The following is a 17620-nucleotide window of genomic DNA, read 5'->3' as shown; positions in this document are numbered from 1 at the left end:
AGCGCGAGCGAGGCGTGCGCAGGCCCTCCCCTGGATTCGCTCAGCGACCAGGGTTCTTTGGGGAGGGGAAAGGTGTTTGGTAATGACTGCGACTCGGATAGTGTAAAAAATAACTCCGATTTTATTGTCCCCGGGTTTCTGGGTTACCGGTGGGTCCGGTTCCGGCAGGCCGTGCAGGTGGAACAGCCTCTCGGCCGATCTACGACAGTAAATGAGGGTGGACGACCCGATAATTAAACGAATCTTATAATCTACTTTAAATACTAACGCTCTTAGAATTAACGCGTGGAGCAGTGGTGCTCGGAGACGATGGGTACGCGAAGCGGACTGGATTCGCGGCGGTACGGCGGGGATTTTACGGAGCGTCGTTCTCGCGCAAACGACGGCGTACGGGGCGCCGCTCTGTCGCGAGCGGTGCCGTTACGCAGCGGTACTACTACGGTCGGCGGCGAGCGGGGCTCGCCTAACGGTGGTGCGCGTGGCGCGAAACTGCGGAGGCGCGACGCGTTGGTCGGTTCCGGAGCGAGCCGGTCTCGCTGGTTACGGCTATCGCGAGCTCGATACAACTCGCTGTGACGTACTTGGATTGGATCGGTTTCTTGAGGTTGACAGGATCTGCGGGACCATCGCGGCTCAGCGATGGTATTAGTGAACTGGACGCGTCCTGCGTCAGCTGAGCTCGCGGGGCGCGGTCCGGCTCGTTACCGGATCGGCGGGACGCCTCGCTTGACGTTCCCGGCCAACCGTGGTGTGAGTTCGCACGTGACGGACGTAAACCCAGACACGTACGGCTCGACACCGGCGTCGTCGCTCACTCTCGGGAGTAGCCAGCAGAGAGAGAGTTCGAACGCGGCTACGGCCGACCGATGGCTAAGCGCACGAGACGCGATGCACGGTCGCGGATCGGAGAACGGACTCGCAGGATTCAGGAAACGGATCGCGGAGGGAGAAGAAAGAGCCGAAGTGTCGCGGCGACGGTATGCTGAAAAGCACTGCCGACGGCCGACTGCCACCTCTAGGCTTGCTCGCGTTCTCGACTTTCCTCACACGGGACGTAAACCCTCGTGCTCGTACGGCCAATCCCGGCGTTTCCCCGCACCTACCCGGTAGTATACCGTAGCATATGCGTTTCCACGCTGCTGCGAGAAGTCCGGAGCTCGGTGATGCTACCCCGAGAGCAGCTCCAGGCCAACTCGGTTTCTGTCGGGTTTCGGCGCGATCTTTATAGCCCGAGCCCGGACCTCGCGAGACGTTCGCGAACCTTCGGCGTTCGCCGATTGGACCGTGCTCGGGGCGAATTCGCGGATTGGTTCGCGGCTGGTTCTCGGCGTTGATTGGCACGGGCCTGGTCCGCGAACGCGGATTCGCGAGGAGACGTAATACGCGTCTCGTCGCAAGTGAATCATCCAATTTGTCCTGCTGGTAAACAGTACACTACAGAATTGATCGTTGTGTTGTCCGGTAGAATCTAAAAAAAAAAAAAACGATTCCTTTAAAATCCCAACAAACAGATAGCATCACCTTTTTTTGATAAATATCGGCTTTCGAAGTGCTTTGAGCCGGTTCGTCTTTTTTACTCTATGATCTCTTGCGTGTAAAATTGTTGTAGACAACCCATTTCTCGTCCCCAGTGATGATGCGCTACAAAAATGGATCATTTTCTTGACGTTTGAGAAGCAAATCACAGACGTCAATGCGATGACACAAATTTCTTTCCGTTGTAACGGGAACGAAGGGTTCTGCTGCTCTCTCCTGGATGCTCGAGCACGCCAGGGTCTTTGAAGAGGGCAGCGGGTTCGAAATAATTCGACAACGGTCTTTGTGATACTTAGTAAACTTTATTCCCGGTCCTGGTTGCCGGTTGGTCCGGCGTGGATCGTTGCGGTGTCCCGGCGAGCGGTTCCCGCTGGAACCGGCGGCTACGGATAATCGTTAGTGGACGTCGGTTAATTAAGCAATTACAATTGATACTAAACCTAAACTTAAGACTAATTGCAGGAAAGCTATGGTATAGACGCGGATCGAGTCTTGGCTCGCGAAACGGCGGAAACGCGGAGCGATCCTAAATCGTGTACGGTACAGGCGCGAGCGGTTCTGGACCACGAGGCGGCGGAAAGTGCGGAGCGATTCTAAATCCCGTACGGTACAGGCGCGAACGGTTCTGGACCGCGAGACGGCGGGAAACGCGGAGCGACTGTGAATCGCGTACGGTACAGGCGCGATCGTGCAGTTCTTAATCGTGCGACGGTGGAGCGAATCGGGATATCCTGAGCTGCGAATGGAAGCAGGAACCACCGCGGGTTCAGCTACTTTACAGTGAATCGGTGTTTCCCTCGTTAGTGCTGCGTTTTCGGGGTCGCGATTTGCCTCGTAGCCCGACCGGCGGAACGCCCGGCTCGCCGCTCTCGGCCCGACCGCGGTGTGGGTTTGCTCGCACACGGACGTAACCCGTAGTACTCGTTCCATCGACACCAGCGTGCTCATGCACACGCACGGACGTAACCCGTAGGGTGCGCAAGCCAACTCCGGTGCTGGCTTTTTTTTTATACAAGGAGTATAAATTTAACGTTTTTGGATCAGGCGGACGCAGTTTTGTGTGGAGACAAGCAAATACTGAAATGGAAGTGAAAAACTTGCGTGCTACGGTAAAACATGGGGGTGGTTCGATTATGATCTGGGGGTGTATGTCTGCAGACTGTACCGGGAATTTTATTTTTTTTCGCCGAGAAAAATAGAAATTATTCGAAAAAAATTGAAAATATCCGAAATATTTAAGAGGAATAGAAAATATACGAAAAAAATTAGGAAGATGGACATGAGACTTGTTGCATGTCGAAGTGAGCCTCAATTGCTACAGAACGTATATTGAAGCACCTCTGGGTTCCGAACGGCAGAAGTTTCCTGAGGCGAAACGTGTCGAGGCTGCTCGTCGCGGTGATGGCCGAATTGCGACGAATTTAATTTTTTTTCTCCGAGAAAAATAGAAATTATTCGAAAAAAATGGAAAATATCCGAAATATTTAAGAGAAATAGAAAACATACGGAAAAAATTAGCAGAAATTCATTTAGTGCCTCAATGCACTGATCAATGTCAGATGTTGCATTGAATTTAGAAACTGTGTTCCAGCCGAGGGTACTCTCCCTGTATTTGTCCCAATCGGTGGACATGTAGAATAAAGATCCTGAGGAGGGATCCACGGAGGCGATTTTTGTAAGTGAAACTGGTCTGTGTTCCGTACCAAAGTGGTCCAAGGCAGCGCACAAGAAGGAGTGACGTAGATGACGTAGATCCCATGCGACAGACTACACAACATGCAATGTACACAACAGGCTACACAACATGCAATGTATACAACAGGCTACACAACATGCAATGTGTACAACAGACAACATAACATGCAACACATGCGATAGACGTCACAATATGCGATGGACGTCATAAAATGCAACACATGCGACAGAGTACACAACACGCGATGTGTACAACAAACTACGCAACATGCAACACATGCGATATATAGACCAACATGCAACACATGCGTTATATAGACCAACATGCAACACCACATACGACGAACGTCACAACATACAACCCCACTTTATGATGTACAGGCCTTTGTTTAACACTGCGCTGTTGTGGGAAGAAATATCTGAAACAGACTATATCTTAGATTAATAGACGACGAAAAATTTAAAAAAAAATTTTTAAATAAAAAAAAATACATATGGAAAATGGTTGTCCACTCGATATATTTCAAATCAACGCGCGAGTGGACCGTTTTGTCGCAACACTACTCTACAAAAATATGTATTAAACATTTCAAATCAACGCGAGTAAGTGCATTGTCCATCGTGACGCTACTTTATTTATTTCAAAACAGAAACCTCCCGTGCAATTTCATTTCTTTTATCGCAACACTAAATGGAATCGCGATAGCAGCCATTTGAATTAGTAGGGAGGGAAACAAACCGAATCATTATTTCGCAACGCTAGTGTACAAATAATAAATAATAAATATGTCGAAATAAACGCGAGAAGTGCATTATTTCACGCGACACTAATTTATTAAATTCGATGGAAAAAATTCCCGTGCACTTTAATTTCATTATTCGCAACTCTAAAAGGGAAGCAATGGCTGCCGGGGGGGATGGGGGGTGTACCACTTTCACAGTGGATAGTTGCAGCCCGAGCATGGGCGCCCGAAATAAAATTCAAAATGTCATTGAAACTTTCTAAAAGTTGGTAATCACGTGTTTCTGAGGTCACTGATAACGAATCTGACACCAAAAATTCAAAATTCAAAATGGCGGATTCAATACTTTACACATATATATAGTCTTCAAATTCGCTTTTTGCAGTCGAAATTAAAGAGACACACATATAGACATTTTTTAACATTTTTTGAATTTGTTTTAGTCATTCAGTGTAACTAATATAAGTAATATGAATAATCGATCAGACTCGTCCAGTCGTGATGCCAGGAATCATGGGTCACCGTTCTAACTGGCTCGAGGGGGAGAGGGATGAACCCCTCCGCCGGCATGGCCCCACTCAGACGTACCGTCGTCACGTCGCCAAAATTTCGAGCGCCTTATCCGCAATCGATTCCCGGTTCGACCAACTTTTAAACTAAAAAAGATATTAATGCGAAATTTTAACTAGAAATTTTTTTTTTAAATCGGGTTTAATGTCGTATGCTGAAATATGTTCTATATTTTTTAAGTAATTTTTTTGTCGATTTTAAAGATAAAGCCGGATAAGCTGGTCAAAAGTGCCTGCAAACCAAATTAATTTTTTATCGCACCATGCTCGAAAAAAATTTACAAAAAAATTCATGAATATTCTATCTAATATCATACATGACTGAGATCTTTTCAGAATTTTTGGTTGCAAAATCGATATTTAAACAAATCTGAAAGCATAAAATTGCCGATTTTATATCGAAGTTTTCAGTTGATCATGTATCATGTTGATATATCTAATCATTTGAAGAAAGTGCACATTTCGGATTGAAGTTTCAGAGATACCAGTTTTATAAAAATTCAGTGGTTAGATATTATTGAAACAATTGTTCTTAATTTTTTCAGAATTTTTTTTATAAATTGCATCGTCGTTGACAAAAGCTTTTTAGCATTTTGTAGGTGTATTATGTTATATTGAACATTTCTATATTCGGGAAAACACTGTACAAACTTAAAACTGCAATATAAAATATTTTACTTGTGTTACAAATAGAAAAACTAAAATTTTCTTGAAATTGTGTACGAATTTAAACGAATTTCCTCAAGGTTAGAAAACGGTCGTACCATAATCTCCTTATTTTTCCCATATTCTACAAAGTTTCAGCTTTCTATTGACTATTAATTTTTATACACCCTGTACAATCATCACACAGCCGTGTCGCTTGTACCACGATTTCGTAAACACTCTGTATATAAAATATAAAGGAAGGAATTTATGAAGAAATTACCTTGTTGTCACCTTTACACAAACATTGCCTGCTTTTTTTTTGTAGGATTCTTATAAGCTGGTTCGCAACACCTCGAGCGGTTTTCGACCATTCCTCTTTGAGCGCTCGTGGATGGCACGTCGTGATGAAGAAAATACTTTTATCTGAAGGTAAGAGATGCATATTTTTTCTATCGAATAGTTCTATATATTTTCTTTCATTTATCATGTATCATTTTAATCAGAATAATGTCAGAAATGTATTGGTCAAAGTCTCACAAAAGAATTATTTATAATAAAGAAAGTAAAATTTTTTATTTAAAGTCTTGCGCTCACGCGGGCTTTGATCTGTGCCAGCGGCAGAGTTGTGCAGAATTACAATTGAATTACTCCAGGAATTATAATTACAAAGTAATTGAATTACATTGTATTTCAATCATATTATAATTTATAATTGAGATCTTCATTCAATTAAATTACAATGTAATTCGTAATTGCAATGGAGTACAATTACAAAACACTTTGTAAATAAATCACATTAATTGCGAATTACGATTTCTTTAAATTAAAATTGAAAATTAAAGAATAATAAAATAATAGGTAATAAGAGGTTGAAAAATCCACGTGAAGGTTTCAAACGGAAGGAATGTATTATTTATAAAATAATATCTGAACAGAAATAACTTCTGCGTTACAAATTTTTTAAATTTTACACATAAATATAAAAATCAGAAAGAGCTATACATAACTTGGAGAGCTGTATTTCAAGTGTATGATATTTCAATTACACATCTGATTAAAATATGTCAATTATATTGTATTTCAATTACACACCTGATTAAAATATTTGAATTATATTGTATTCCAATTATACACCTGATTAAAATATTTGAATTATATTGTATTTCAATTACACACCCGATTAAAAGAGTTAGTAATTAAAATTAAAACAAGGAATATAATTCCAGCATTAATCTTTCATCAAGATATTTCAACCATGGATATTTCGGAGTTACAAAGGAAAAGAGAAAAGCTGAAGTAAGGCTGAAGCCGATGTAAAGCTGAGTACTGTTGGACATTTGCTAATGTAGGCAAGGCGGAAGTCAAGCAAGGTGGATACACTTTAAAATTTGTTTACATCAGAAATAGGTAAGCTTTTGTATCCAATTTTTCTTATTCAGCATTTCCTTAAGTGAACTCTTATGTAGAATGCATTCCTGTATAGTAAATTCCTCCTAGATAAAGGATTTTTCACATAAACACAAAACTAGAGCCTACAATGTACCCGCGTCGGCACATTTTCAAGCTTTCGAAAAATAATGTTTAATAAAAATATAATTGGCTATATATATGATTGGCTGTATGTAAAGGAAAGTCCGCTTTATCTCTTGACTCAAACTTGAACTTTCTCGCGTGTTTAGTTTTTGCGTAACACGTTATTTTTTATCAAAATCATGGATTTTTACGAAAACCAATATTTTTCGAAAACGTTGCGTGATAGAGCAATTCTGTTGGCGGATTTGGTTTTAGAATGACAAAGTGTATAAGAATCCCCCAACAGGTGTTGCAAAATTTTTTTGGTGTTGGACAGTGTAACTGTTAGGAGTATGAGAAATCGAAATGAACTTCTCTCACCGATAACCACTTTGAGCAATCGAAAGAGTTTTTCTTCATCGAAAACAGTTATAGAGGAAGATTCAATTTTTTGGGCACTAATAATTGTTATTTGTAACCTTATCTTAAATTTAAAAAATAATCCATCTTTTATTAATGATTTTTATCGTTGAACATTTTAGAATAACTATCATTTTTGGCCCCTGTTTTTAATACTTCCTCTTAACTATTAAAATTGTTGTAACATGTTACTTATGTTATGCTATTTGCTGATCTGTTCGACAATATTTTATTTCTAGCATTATCTTCCTATTTTACTTGTTTTTACTTTTACTTTTTAATTATTTTAATAATCTGAGCCTATAGCCTGATGAGTAATGTTAATATTTTTCTGGTTTATGGTGCTAATATTATCGTTATTAATATCACATAGAGTTATAATACACGCGTGTTTACACTCGGACTGTGTTATATTTTGTGCCGGATGATGAATTGATTAAATGTCATGTTTTTTAACAATGTTTATTTATTAATAATAATACACGGCACTATCACATGCCGAGTTAACATTAGGTGATTGGTTAAATTCGGAACAGTGGTAGCAGTGTGGAAAGTAACGGACTGTGTTTTTCTGAGGCGCGAATGATTCTGAATATGTGTTTAATTTTGAATAGTTCAGATGCGCGAATGATTCTAACGCTGCTGTCCCGAGGCACCGACGAGGTATAGAATAGACCTATCATCTTATGGGACTTCGTGTCTCACGTTCTGAAATACCGACTCTTCAAAAACTCAAAGGTTTTGCTATGCCCTCTAGGATTTAGAGTGGTGAGTTTAGGAATTATATTGAATTACTGGTATCGAGGGCGTAGTTGCCAAATAACATCGGAGAATATTCGTCGCATAGTTGCCAGTTTACCGTTACTGCCGTGTAACGCACAGCGCGTATTTTCGGTTACTTTCCAAGTTACAGTGCCAATTCTGGAAAACTAAACCAAACGAGCCATTGCATGATTAATTGAATCTGAATATTTCATCTCTGTTTAAATACAATGCTTTCTGTCTCTATACTCACTTTAAAGCTAAATAAATGCTTTTTCAATTTATATAAAGAAACTTTTATTCATTGATAGTAAACATAATAATAATTGTTGTTGAAAATTGAAATACCTATCTAGCGCTATTTTTATCTTGAAATTGTTTCATGTAAACTGTTGTTGGCTTCTTCGAATCTTCTGCTATGAAATACAATTTTCAAAAGGACGTAAAAATATTCAAAAGATTGTCACTAAAAATTTAAATGACAGTTGTTATGCGAGATTCCATATTCGTTGCAAGTTGCGGCGTGTCTGTTATTATATATTGACATTACATGTAGAATCATTAGTTATTTTTTCCAAATATTCTCATAAATTGTGCAAGAATTTATTAATTATATACAATAAATTTGTATAAAATTCTGTTTACTACTGATTTGACTTATCGTTATATCGTAAAAGCATACAGGAGTTCAGATTTAGCTGATCTTTTACCATTATTGCTATCAGTTTCGAAACAATTGCTTATCAATAATAACAATATCGATAATTATTATCGATATTAACAGACATGCCGCAACTTGTAACGAATATGGAATAACAACGCATAACTACTGTCATTAAAATTTTTAGTGACAATCTTTTGAATATTTTTCCGTCCGTGTTGAAAATTGTATTTGATAGCAAAAGGTTCAAAGAAGCCAACAACAGTTTATATGAATCAAATACAAGATAAAAATAGCGCTAAATAGGTATCTCAATTTTCAACGACAATTGTTATTATGTTTACTATCAATAAATAAAAGTTTATTTATGTAAATTGAAATGAGTATAGAAGCAGAAAGCATTGTATTTAAACAGAGCTGAAATATTCTGGTTGAATTAATAGCTAATTCCACAAAATAATACAGTGATTATTAATAATCACATTTTTATTAATTGTCGGTAATTAAAAGATCAGTACCTAATATGAAATACAGGATGTAATAAACAGTACCATTTTATCTATGTAATAAATGATTAAAAAGTAATATCCAATACATGTAGGATTCAGAATGTAGACAGTCTCAAGGAAAGAAATGATATATTGATACATATGTCGTTTCATGAGCATTGTGTCGCGTCCTCGCGTTCGCGCGCTTCATTTTGTCGAGTTCGAGTTGTCGAGCTACTCTGACAGATTCACTCTGCGGAGACACTCTTGATTCCTCGAGAGCTAAACAAAATATGCCGCCCCATCTCGGGCCATCGAGGGCTTTGCCTCCCATTTTTCCCCACTCCGCAGAGTGACTCCGTCCACGTGTAGGCATTACAAGGAAGCCGATTTTGTTTGTCGCGGCCGCTCAAACGTTTCGGCCGCGCGTAATGGAAACCGATCCCAACTGTCGCGGCCGATCAAACGTCTCGGCCGCGCTACAATGTAAATACACGCGCGAGCACTCGGCAACCGACTCCGGCAACTTCTAACGGCAAATGCTTAACCTAATAAACGCTTAAATCTACGACACGGCCGGACTGACATGTCACGCGTCCTCGCGTGTATCTGTAACAGAACAATTTCCTTATATTACATTCATAGTTCGGCTATCCTGACGTACAAGATATAACAAAAGTATTAACTTTTCATTACAGGGAATCAAACATGGTAACAGTTTACACATAGAACGCCGTCTATGCCCATAGCATAGACGTGGCAGGTCACACTGACCGCCGACTATATCAATAGTCGTAACCGTTCACACAGAACGCCGTCTACACACACAGCATAGACGTAACATGTCACACAGACCACCGACTATATCGATAGCCGTACCAGTTCACACAGAACTCCGTTCACACAGAACGCCGTCTACGCACACAGCATAGACGTAACAGGTCACACAGACCGCCGACTATATCGATAGCCGTACCAGTTCACACAGAACTCCGTTCACACAGAACGCCGTCTACGCACACAGCATAGACGTAACAGGTCACACAGACCGCCGATTATATCGATAGCCGTACCAGTTCACACAGAACTCCGTTCACACAGAACGCCGTCTACGCACACAGCATAGACGTAACAGGTCACACAGACCGCCGACTATATCGATAGTCGTACCAGTTCACACAGAACTCCGTGCTAATCTGACTCATTAAATTCGTTCGAAACTTGGCACTCGGGCATTTTTCGAACTCGATCATGCGCATACTTATACGTGCGATTACTTGTTAAGGATTTTAAAAGGTATCTGTCTCCATCAAGAACTTCAATGATTTTAAATGGACCTCTAAATTTAGGGTCAAGCTTGGTCTGATTCCTTTCTTCATTTCGAATTAACACGAAATCTCCTGTTTTAAATTTAACTAATTTGGACTTTGTACTGTCAAATCTGGTTTTGTCGCATTCAGCATTTTTCGTAATATTTCGCGCCGCACACTCTCTCACCTCAGAAAGATCTATTTCAGCTTCTGCATCATCCGTGGTTAATAAATTCAAGGGTCTAGCTACGCGTCCTATCAGGAGCTCTAAGGGGCTCGCTTTAGTTACCCGATGAGTAGCTATTCAAGGCTAACTGAATATCACTCAACGCGTCCTGGCATGATCGTTCACCTGTCTCAACAGACGTCAACATAGATTTTAACGTGCTCATGACCCTTTCAACCTGTCCATTGGCACGGCTAGAACCCGTGGCTATCAAGTGTAACTGAATGTTACCAGAATCGCAAAATTCTTTGAAGTCTTTACTCGCGAAGCATCTCCCCTGATCGGCAATTACTCGCTTTGGGGATCCAAATAAAGAAACACTTGATTGCAAAGCCTTAGTAACGCTAGCGGTATCGATGCGTAAAGTATGATAAAGTAAAACGAATTTAGTAAAGGCATCGATAAGGACTATGACGTATTCTTTAAGGTCATTTTTGCCGCTAAGCCTTCCGGTTATATCAATATGAACGGTATGCCATGGGACGCTAACTTTGGGAATAGGATGAAGTTCGGCTTGGACTTTACCTGATTGGGGCTTCGATACTTTACACGTAATACAATTATCAACAAATTTGCGCACGTACTTTGACATATGTTCAAACCAGTAATGTTCGTATAGTTTATCGAGTGTCTTTTCCCATCCTAAATGCATTATTGACTCGTGCATGTGGTTTATTACTGACCATCGAAAAGATCGCGGTACGATCGGCAAACATCTTGTACGATTGTGCCTCTGGATTTTGCGGTACAAGACACCGGATCGAATCTCATAAGTTTGAGCGGTTTCGAGTGAAAGTTCGTTAGTTCTTAGTTTCGTCATAATGGACTGGATCTCATCGTCTCGCTGTTGCTCGGCGAGGAGCCAGTTTTCAGAAAGGGTGGCTATATCAACGCGAACCTGTTCAATCCTCTCCAAAGCAGGTGGGGTTGAAGTTGAACATGTAGGCTCGGGAAGGTGGTTTCGAGATAAAAAGTCAACATGACTCATGCGTGTGCCCTCTCTATACATAATGTCAAAATCAAAAGCTTGTAGATAAGCCCACCATCTATGGACACGTGGGGTGAGGTCGATTTTATTTCTCGAGGCTTTGAGGGAGTTACAATCGGTAATTATGGTAAATTGACGTCCTTCTAAGTAATGGCGAAAATGTTTGATAGCGTTTACCACGGCTAGGGTTTCTAACTCATAGGAGTGATACCGGGATTCAGGTCCTGTGGTACGCTTGCTGAAATATTCAACGACATGAAGTTTACCGTCAACCTTCAGAAAGAAAATTGCGCCATATCCGTCGGCACTTGCGTCGGTGTGAATTTCAATTGGATAATCGGGGTTGAAAATAATTAGAACCGGTTCGTTTGTGAGAATAGAGATAATTTTCTTACGGATTACTTCATGCTCAGGAGTCCAGCTAAGTTTACTTTTGCCATTGTTGATTAAGAGAAAAAGGGGTCGCATGATCTGAGAGAAATTCGGGATAAATCTTCGAAAGGAGGACGCGAGCCCGATAAACTGTCTCAACTGGTAAATGGTTTCCGGGGGCGGTAATTTGGTCAATGCCTCGACTTTTCGCGGATTGGGCATGACCTTCCCGGAGGAAACTTTGTATCCGAGAAATTCAACACAACTTTTCAGGAACGAACATTTGGAGAATTTCAACGAAAATCCGGCTTTTGTCAAAAGGTCCAATACAGTGCGCAATCGCTCTAACGCTTCATTTACATCTCGCGAGGGAATTAAAATGTCATCCATGTAGACGATAACGTAGGAATAGACAAGGTCGCCTAAGGCCCTAGTAACAGCACGCTGGAAAACACTCGGGGCATTTCGTAAACCGAAAGGCATTTTCAAGTATTCATACTGACCATCCGGTGTCACAAAAGCAGTAAGTTCGATACCTATCAGGGTGTACAGGAATTAAATTGAATCCACTAGCACAATCAAGACACGTGAAATAATTAGTATCGGCTAGGCGAGCGATTTGATCCTGAATCAAGGGTAAAGGAAACCGGTCAGGAACTGTGTTATGATTTAGTTCGCGGTAATCGACGCACATGCGATCCGACCCATCACGTTTCTTTACAAGCAGGATGGGACTTGCAAAAGGCGAACAGCTGGGTCGTATGATATGGGCCTCTAACATTTCGTTTATTTTATCGCGCACTAATTGTCTCTCGTCAGGGGAGAGCCGATAGGGTCTACGTTGGACAGTCTTAGTAGGATCAACTAGCCGTATTTTAAGCTCACCGGTAGTCACACGTGTACGTGGCAACCCATCGATAAAAGTTTCAGAGAATTCGTTTAACAAATTCGATAATTGGACCTTGTGTTCAGGAGGTACGTCGGTATCAATCTTATCAAGATCAAAGGGTTTAGAAACCTGACAATAATCTACCACTTTAATTTTGGTTAACGAGAAACTATTCGCTGTCATGGTAATTGAAAACCCCTGTTTTAAAATATCGCGCCCGAGCATGACGTCGTACTTCAAGCAGTTGTCAGGTACTGCATGAAATAGGACCTCAAAAGTGTACCCGTTAACCGAGACCTCGCTTTGAATCTGGCAGGTGCTAAACACGTTTGAGTTACCTATTCCTACGATCGAAATCACCGTACTATGGCGCGTACCAGAAAATCTAACCGCGGTTCCTTCCTTGATGAGAGAGCACTCGGCGCCGGAATCATAGCAAAATGAATACGACTCACCCGATTGTGTCAGCTGACTGGTCACGGGTCGGACTTCGCATGCATCGACTCGACGTTCGGTGTGCACGGCGTTGCTGCCGCCGCTCGTCCGGAATGACGTCGCACCGCTGCCGTTGTTGGTCGCTCCTGACCTGGTACAACGAGTCGAGATGTGTCCCCTTTCACCGCACCGATAACACGTCACACTGTTCTTCGATTCTGGCCTTGCCGAACTAGTATTAGCAGGCACTTGTCCTCGCGCCATCCTCTTGCGACATTCGGCGGCTTTGTGTCCCAGCTTACCACAGCAATGACACTGAACAGAGTTCGAAGGCGTTGGTTTATAACGCTTATTCTCTGGAGACGGTTCCGGCTCGGTAGGGTTGTATTTGCGTCTAGCGCTGGAAAACGCCTTCAGTTCCTGCTGCAGTCTGCTTCTGGTGGTAATGTCGTTCGTGAAGGCCAGGTGGTGCAGACGCCGATTAAACTGTGCGGTATGCGCAAGCACAACCGATACGGCGACCTCCTCAATGGTTTTCTGCGACCAGCTTGACGTAAGGGTGGTCATAAGGCGACTAGCGTATGCAGCAAGACACTCGTCTTCCTTTGGCCGACCGTTCAAAAGGTTGATCACTGTCGCGGCACATGTTTCGATGCAACCGTAGCGGGCGAGGAAAATTTCCTTAAATTGCGCCCATGTCATGCCAGCAAATGACACCTGCGACAGCCACGTGGATGCCGATCCCTTCAACGCACAGTGGGCGAAAAGCCCGAAAAAGCGGCCAAAACCTAAAAAGATGAACTTCCTCCTAGGAGTTTGTAACTCTAGGGTTGGGTACAGTGACGATATGACCACTTAATGCCAGCAAGGAAAAAGGTAAAAAGTTTATGGTACGGTTCAGTAGTCAGTTCAAAGTTAGCCTTCGTTTGATGAGCATTTGTCGCGCGCATTAGTAAGAAATTGAACGCCCCCTTCTAAAGTGCATAACTTTCAAAATAGTGCATCAATTTCAATTCTACAAAATGGATGCTGTTCCTGGAAGTAAGTAGAATGTTTATATGTTTTTGTTTCTCCAAAATTGTTAGTCATCACGTAACACGATGGCAATATTCTTTGGAGAACGTAGAAGGTAAAACTTGATGCGCGCATTGTAGAAACGTAGACATAAGTTAAAAGTTCCACCTAGTACCACCAAAATTCCTTTGCTGACGTGTTGCTAATACATTTATCTTCGAAATTTTACAAAAACCAGCTGCCGAAAGCTGCCCGATTGCTTGAACGAGGGTAAATATTGTTTCTTTTCTATGGATTTTGAAAATGTGATTATACTACTTTCAGTATGCTTTCTTTATAGTCATTGTGAATTGAATAGATATCTGCAGTCTTATTTTCCCAGTATCCTCAGTTGTTGAAAAAGTCCATTTATAAAAGAATTACAAATTGTCACAATTGTAGATGTTTTGCGCTTTTACAGCAGCCGCTACTCGGCTGTTTTCGGATGGATCTCTGTAGGCTCTCTTAAGTAAAAAGACAAATTGCTACCTTAAACTTGAGCGCGTCAGAAACGTGGTTCGCAGGTAGTCGCGCGTCAGAAACGTGGTTCGCAGGTAGTCGCGCGGCAGGAACGTGGTTCGCAGGTAGTCGCGCGGCAGGAACGTGGTTCGCAGGTAGTCGCGCGGGAGGTAATGCGACAATAATATTTTGGGGTACTCCGAGTTATAAAAACTTCCTAAAAACAGTTGAGGCCTGATCCTTCATACCTTTAAATATTTTCGGCGGTAGGTCAAGCATTCAGGAACCGCGCAATATATTTTGCCGGTTTAACATGATTCTAAAAAAAAACTTCCATGCCAAAAGCAACCAACCAATCGCCACCGCAGTGGAAGAAAACAGCCTCAAGTTAATCAAGTTAATTTTCAAGTTATTGCAATCGATTCACTTAATTTCAGGATCTTGCGACCGAGAAGTTCGATTCACGAGAAAGGAAATATTTATGATGATGAAAAAATATCTAAATAGCAACTTCAGCATCATAATAGAAAATCTGGAAAAGCAGCTGTTCGAGAAGTGTGGATATTCCATAAATATTGATGCAGAAATGAAGTCAGCCTTGAAAATATTGTTCAGCAAGATGAAATTAAAATGGCAAAGCACGAATAGAACGCAAGAACATTTTTTCCATAAATTTGAAGACTGGTTGAACGTTTCAATTGCTTTTCGCATACCTGTGGCCACTCCACGAATTATTGAAAAGAATACAGGCGGTCGTCCTTGTAAACCGTTTACGTCAACTAGCGTAAGGACGAAACGAAGAAGGACGGAGAACCTTCGTGAAAATTTCACGCTGGACACATTGGCCTACGCCACACAAATGAGTCTTCGTGCTGCAGGTAATTTAAATGCTGCGAAATTTGTTCAAGATATAACTTCTGCGAGCCCGACCAAAGCTGCAAAGTATCGAAGAGCAATAGAAACACATTGCGAAACAACGTTGTCCGGTGATGCTGCTCTTTCTATTTTGATCGAGAATAAATTATCAAAAAGCCAGTATGTAGGAATAAGAGAATCAAATCAAGAAAATAATTGCTGTTTGTATCCGCCATATGGAACAGTATTTCAAGCGAAACAACAATGTTACCCAACCAAAATGGATATTATCATTACCGAATGTAGAGCGGAAGTAAAATTACAGTCTTTATTAGACCACACTATTAAACGTATTTTGAAATACCAAAATAGTGTTATAAAAAGTTTGAGTGCAGAAGAAGTAAGCCATATGAGTTTAATTTGTAAGTGGGGCTGTGACGGAAGTTCTGGACAAAGTGTCTACAAGCAAAAATTCACCGATGAAAGTAAATTCGATGGTGACATCTTCCTAACGACACTCGCGCCACTGCAGCTGTTAACAAGTAACCAGCCACCTAAAGCAGAAATTGTAGTGTGGAAAAATCCACGACCTTCATCACCACGATTTTGCAGACCAATAAAGATTGAGTTCCTGCACGAAAATACAGATGCAACAGTACGTGAAATGGAATATATTGAGGAGCAAATAAAGGCACTTGTTCCCTTCACTACAGTTGTAGATGGAAAAGAAATTTCTATTTCATACAAATTGGCAATGACGATGGTAGATGGTAAAATTTGTAATGCTGTAACATCCACAACATCTACACAGCGTTGTTATTTATGTGGAGCGACATCGAAAGAATTTAATAAAATTGACATGATGATAAAAAAAGAAGTCAATGAAGAGTATTTGCATTTTGGACTCTCTACGTTACATGCATGGATTCGCTTCTTCGAATGCTGCTTACATGTATCATATAGGCTGGACATAAAAAAATGGCAGATGCGCACCAAGAAAGATAAAGAAATAATGGAAAACCGTAAAGCCATTATACAGAAAGGTTTTCGTTCACAACTGGGGCTAGTCGTGGATTGCCCAAAGCCTGGATACGGAAGTTCCAATGACGGCAATACGGCTCGGCGATTTTTTCATAACCCGGAAGTATCTGCGACCATAACAGGACTTGACGAAAAATTAATAAAGCGATTTCACGTTATTTTGCAAGTCGTCTCAAGTGGTCACAAAATAGATATATCAAAATTTAAAGAATATACAATAGAAACTGCTAGGACATTTGTCGAATTATATCCTTGGTATTATATGCCGACTTCGATGCACAAACTTTTAATTCACGGACCACAAATAATTACGTCCTCTTTGCTGCCAATCGGTCAAATGTCAGAGGAAGCACAAGAGGCCTCACATAAACACGTCAAAAGGATTCGAGAAGATTTCTCGCGGAAATCTTCACGCACCAAGACCATGGAGGATGTATTCTTGAGACTTATGGTGACGTCAGATCCATATATTTCAAGTATAAGGAAACTGCCGAAAAAGAAAATGAAGAGTTTGTCTCCGGAAGCACTAAAAATGTTGCTTTCGCCATTTGTACCTTATAACGAAAGGCAAACGGTTGCACAAGAAGAAAATGGTTCCGAAGAAGGATCTGATATCGAAGACGATTCGGATGAATAAATATTATGTACATAATTTACAATTATACTAATTGTTGATATACAAAGTGCAATTTTGTTTGTCATTTATACATTTTTACCTATCAACCACTCAAAACACATTTAATGCGGACTGTTGTTTAAATTTTAATCGGCCATTTTGTTTTTTGGAATTTCAACTTCATATTCGTAATCAGCGACCCCAAAGACCCCAAATAGATCATTTTCCAAGCAGACCCGCCCATTTTTTAATGTACATGTCCGCCATATTGGATCCGCCATTTTGTTTTTTGGAATTTCAACTTCATATTCGTAATCAGCGACCCCAAAGACCCCAAATAGA

General features: G+C 41.2%; 1 protein-coding gene across 1 annotated transcript; it reads left to right on the top strand.

Annotated features, from left to right (window-relative positions):
- Nucleotides 1-16465: 16465 nt before the first annotated feature.
- On the top strand, nt 16466-17299 carry LOC143363727 (uncharacterized). The gene has a single exon (XM_076804275.1). It carries the CDS (start codon nt 16481-16483, stop codon nt 17297-17299), a length of 819 nt encoding a protein of 272 aa, XP_076660390.1. The 5' UTR covers nt 16466-16480.
- The last annotated feature ends 321 nt before the right edge of the window (nt 17300-17620 follow it).

Source organism: Halictus rubicundus, unplaced genomic scaffold (genome assembly GCF_050948215.1).
Source record: "Halictus rubicundus isolate RS-2024b unplaced genomic scaffold, iyHalRubi1_principal scaffold0107, whole genome shotgun sequence".
NCBI classification, from domain to species: domain Eukaryota; kingdom Metazoa; phylum Arthropoda; class Insecta; order Hymenoptera; family Halictidae; genus Halictus; species Halictus rubicundus.
The sequence above is the reverse complement of the archived record's forward strand: the minus strand, read 5'-3'. Positions and strand labels throughout refer to the sequence as shown.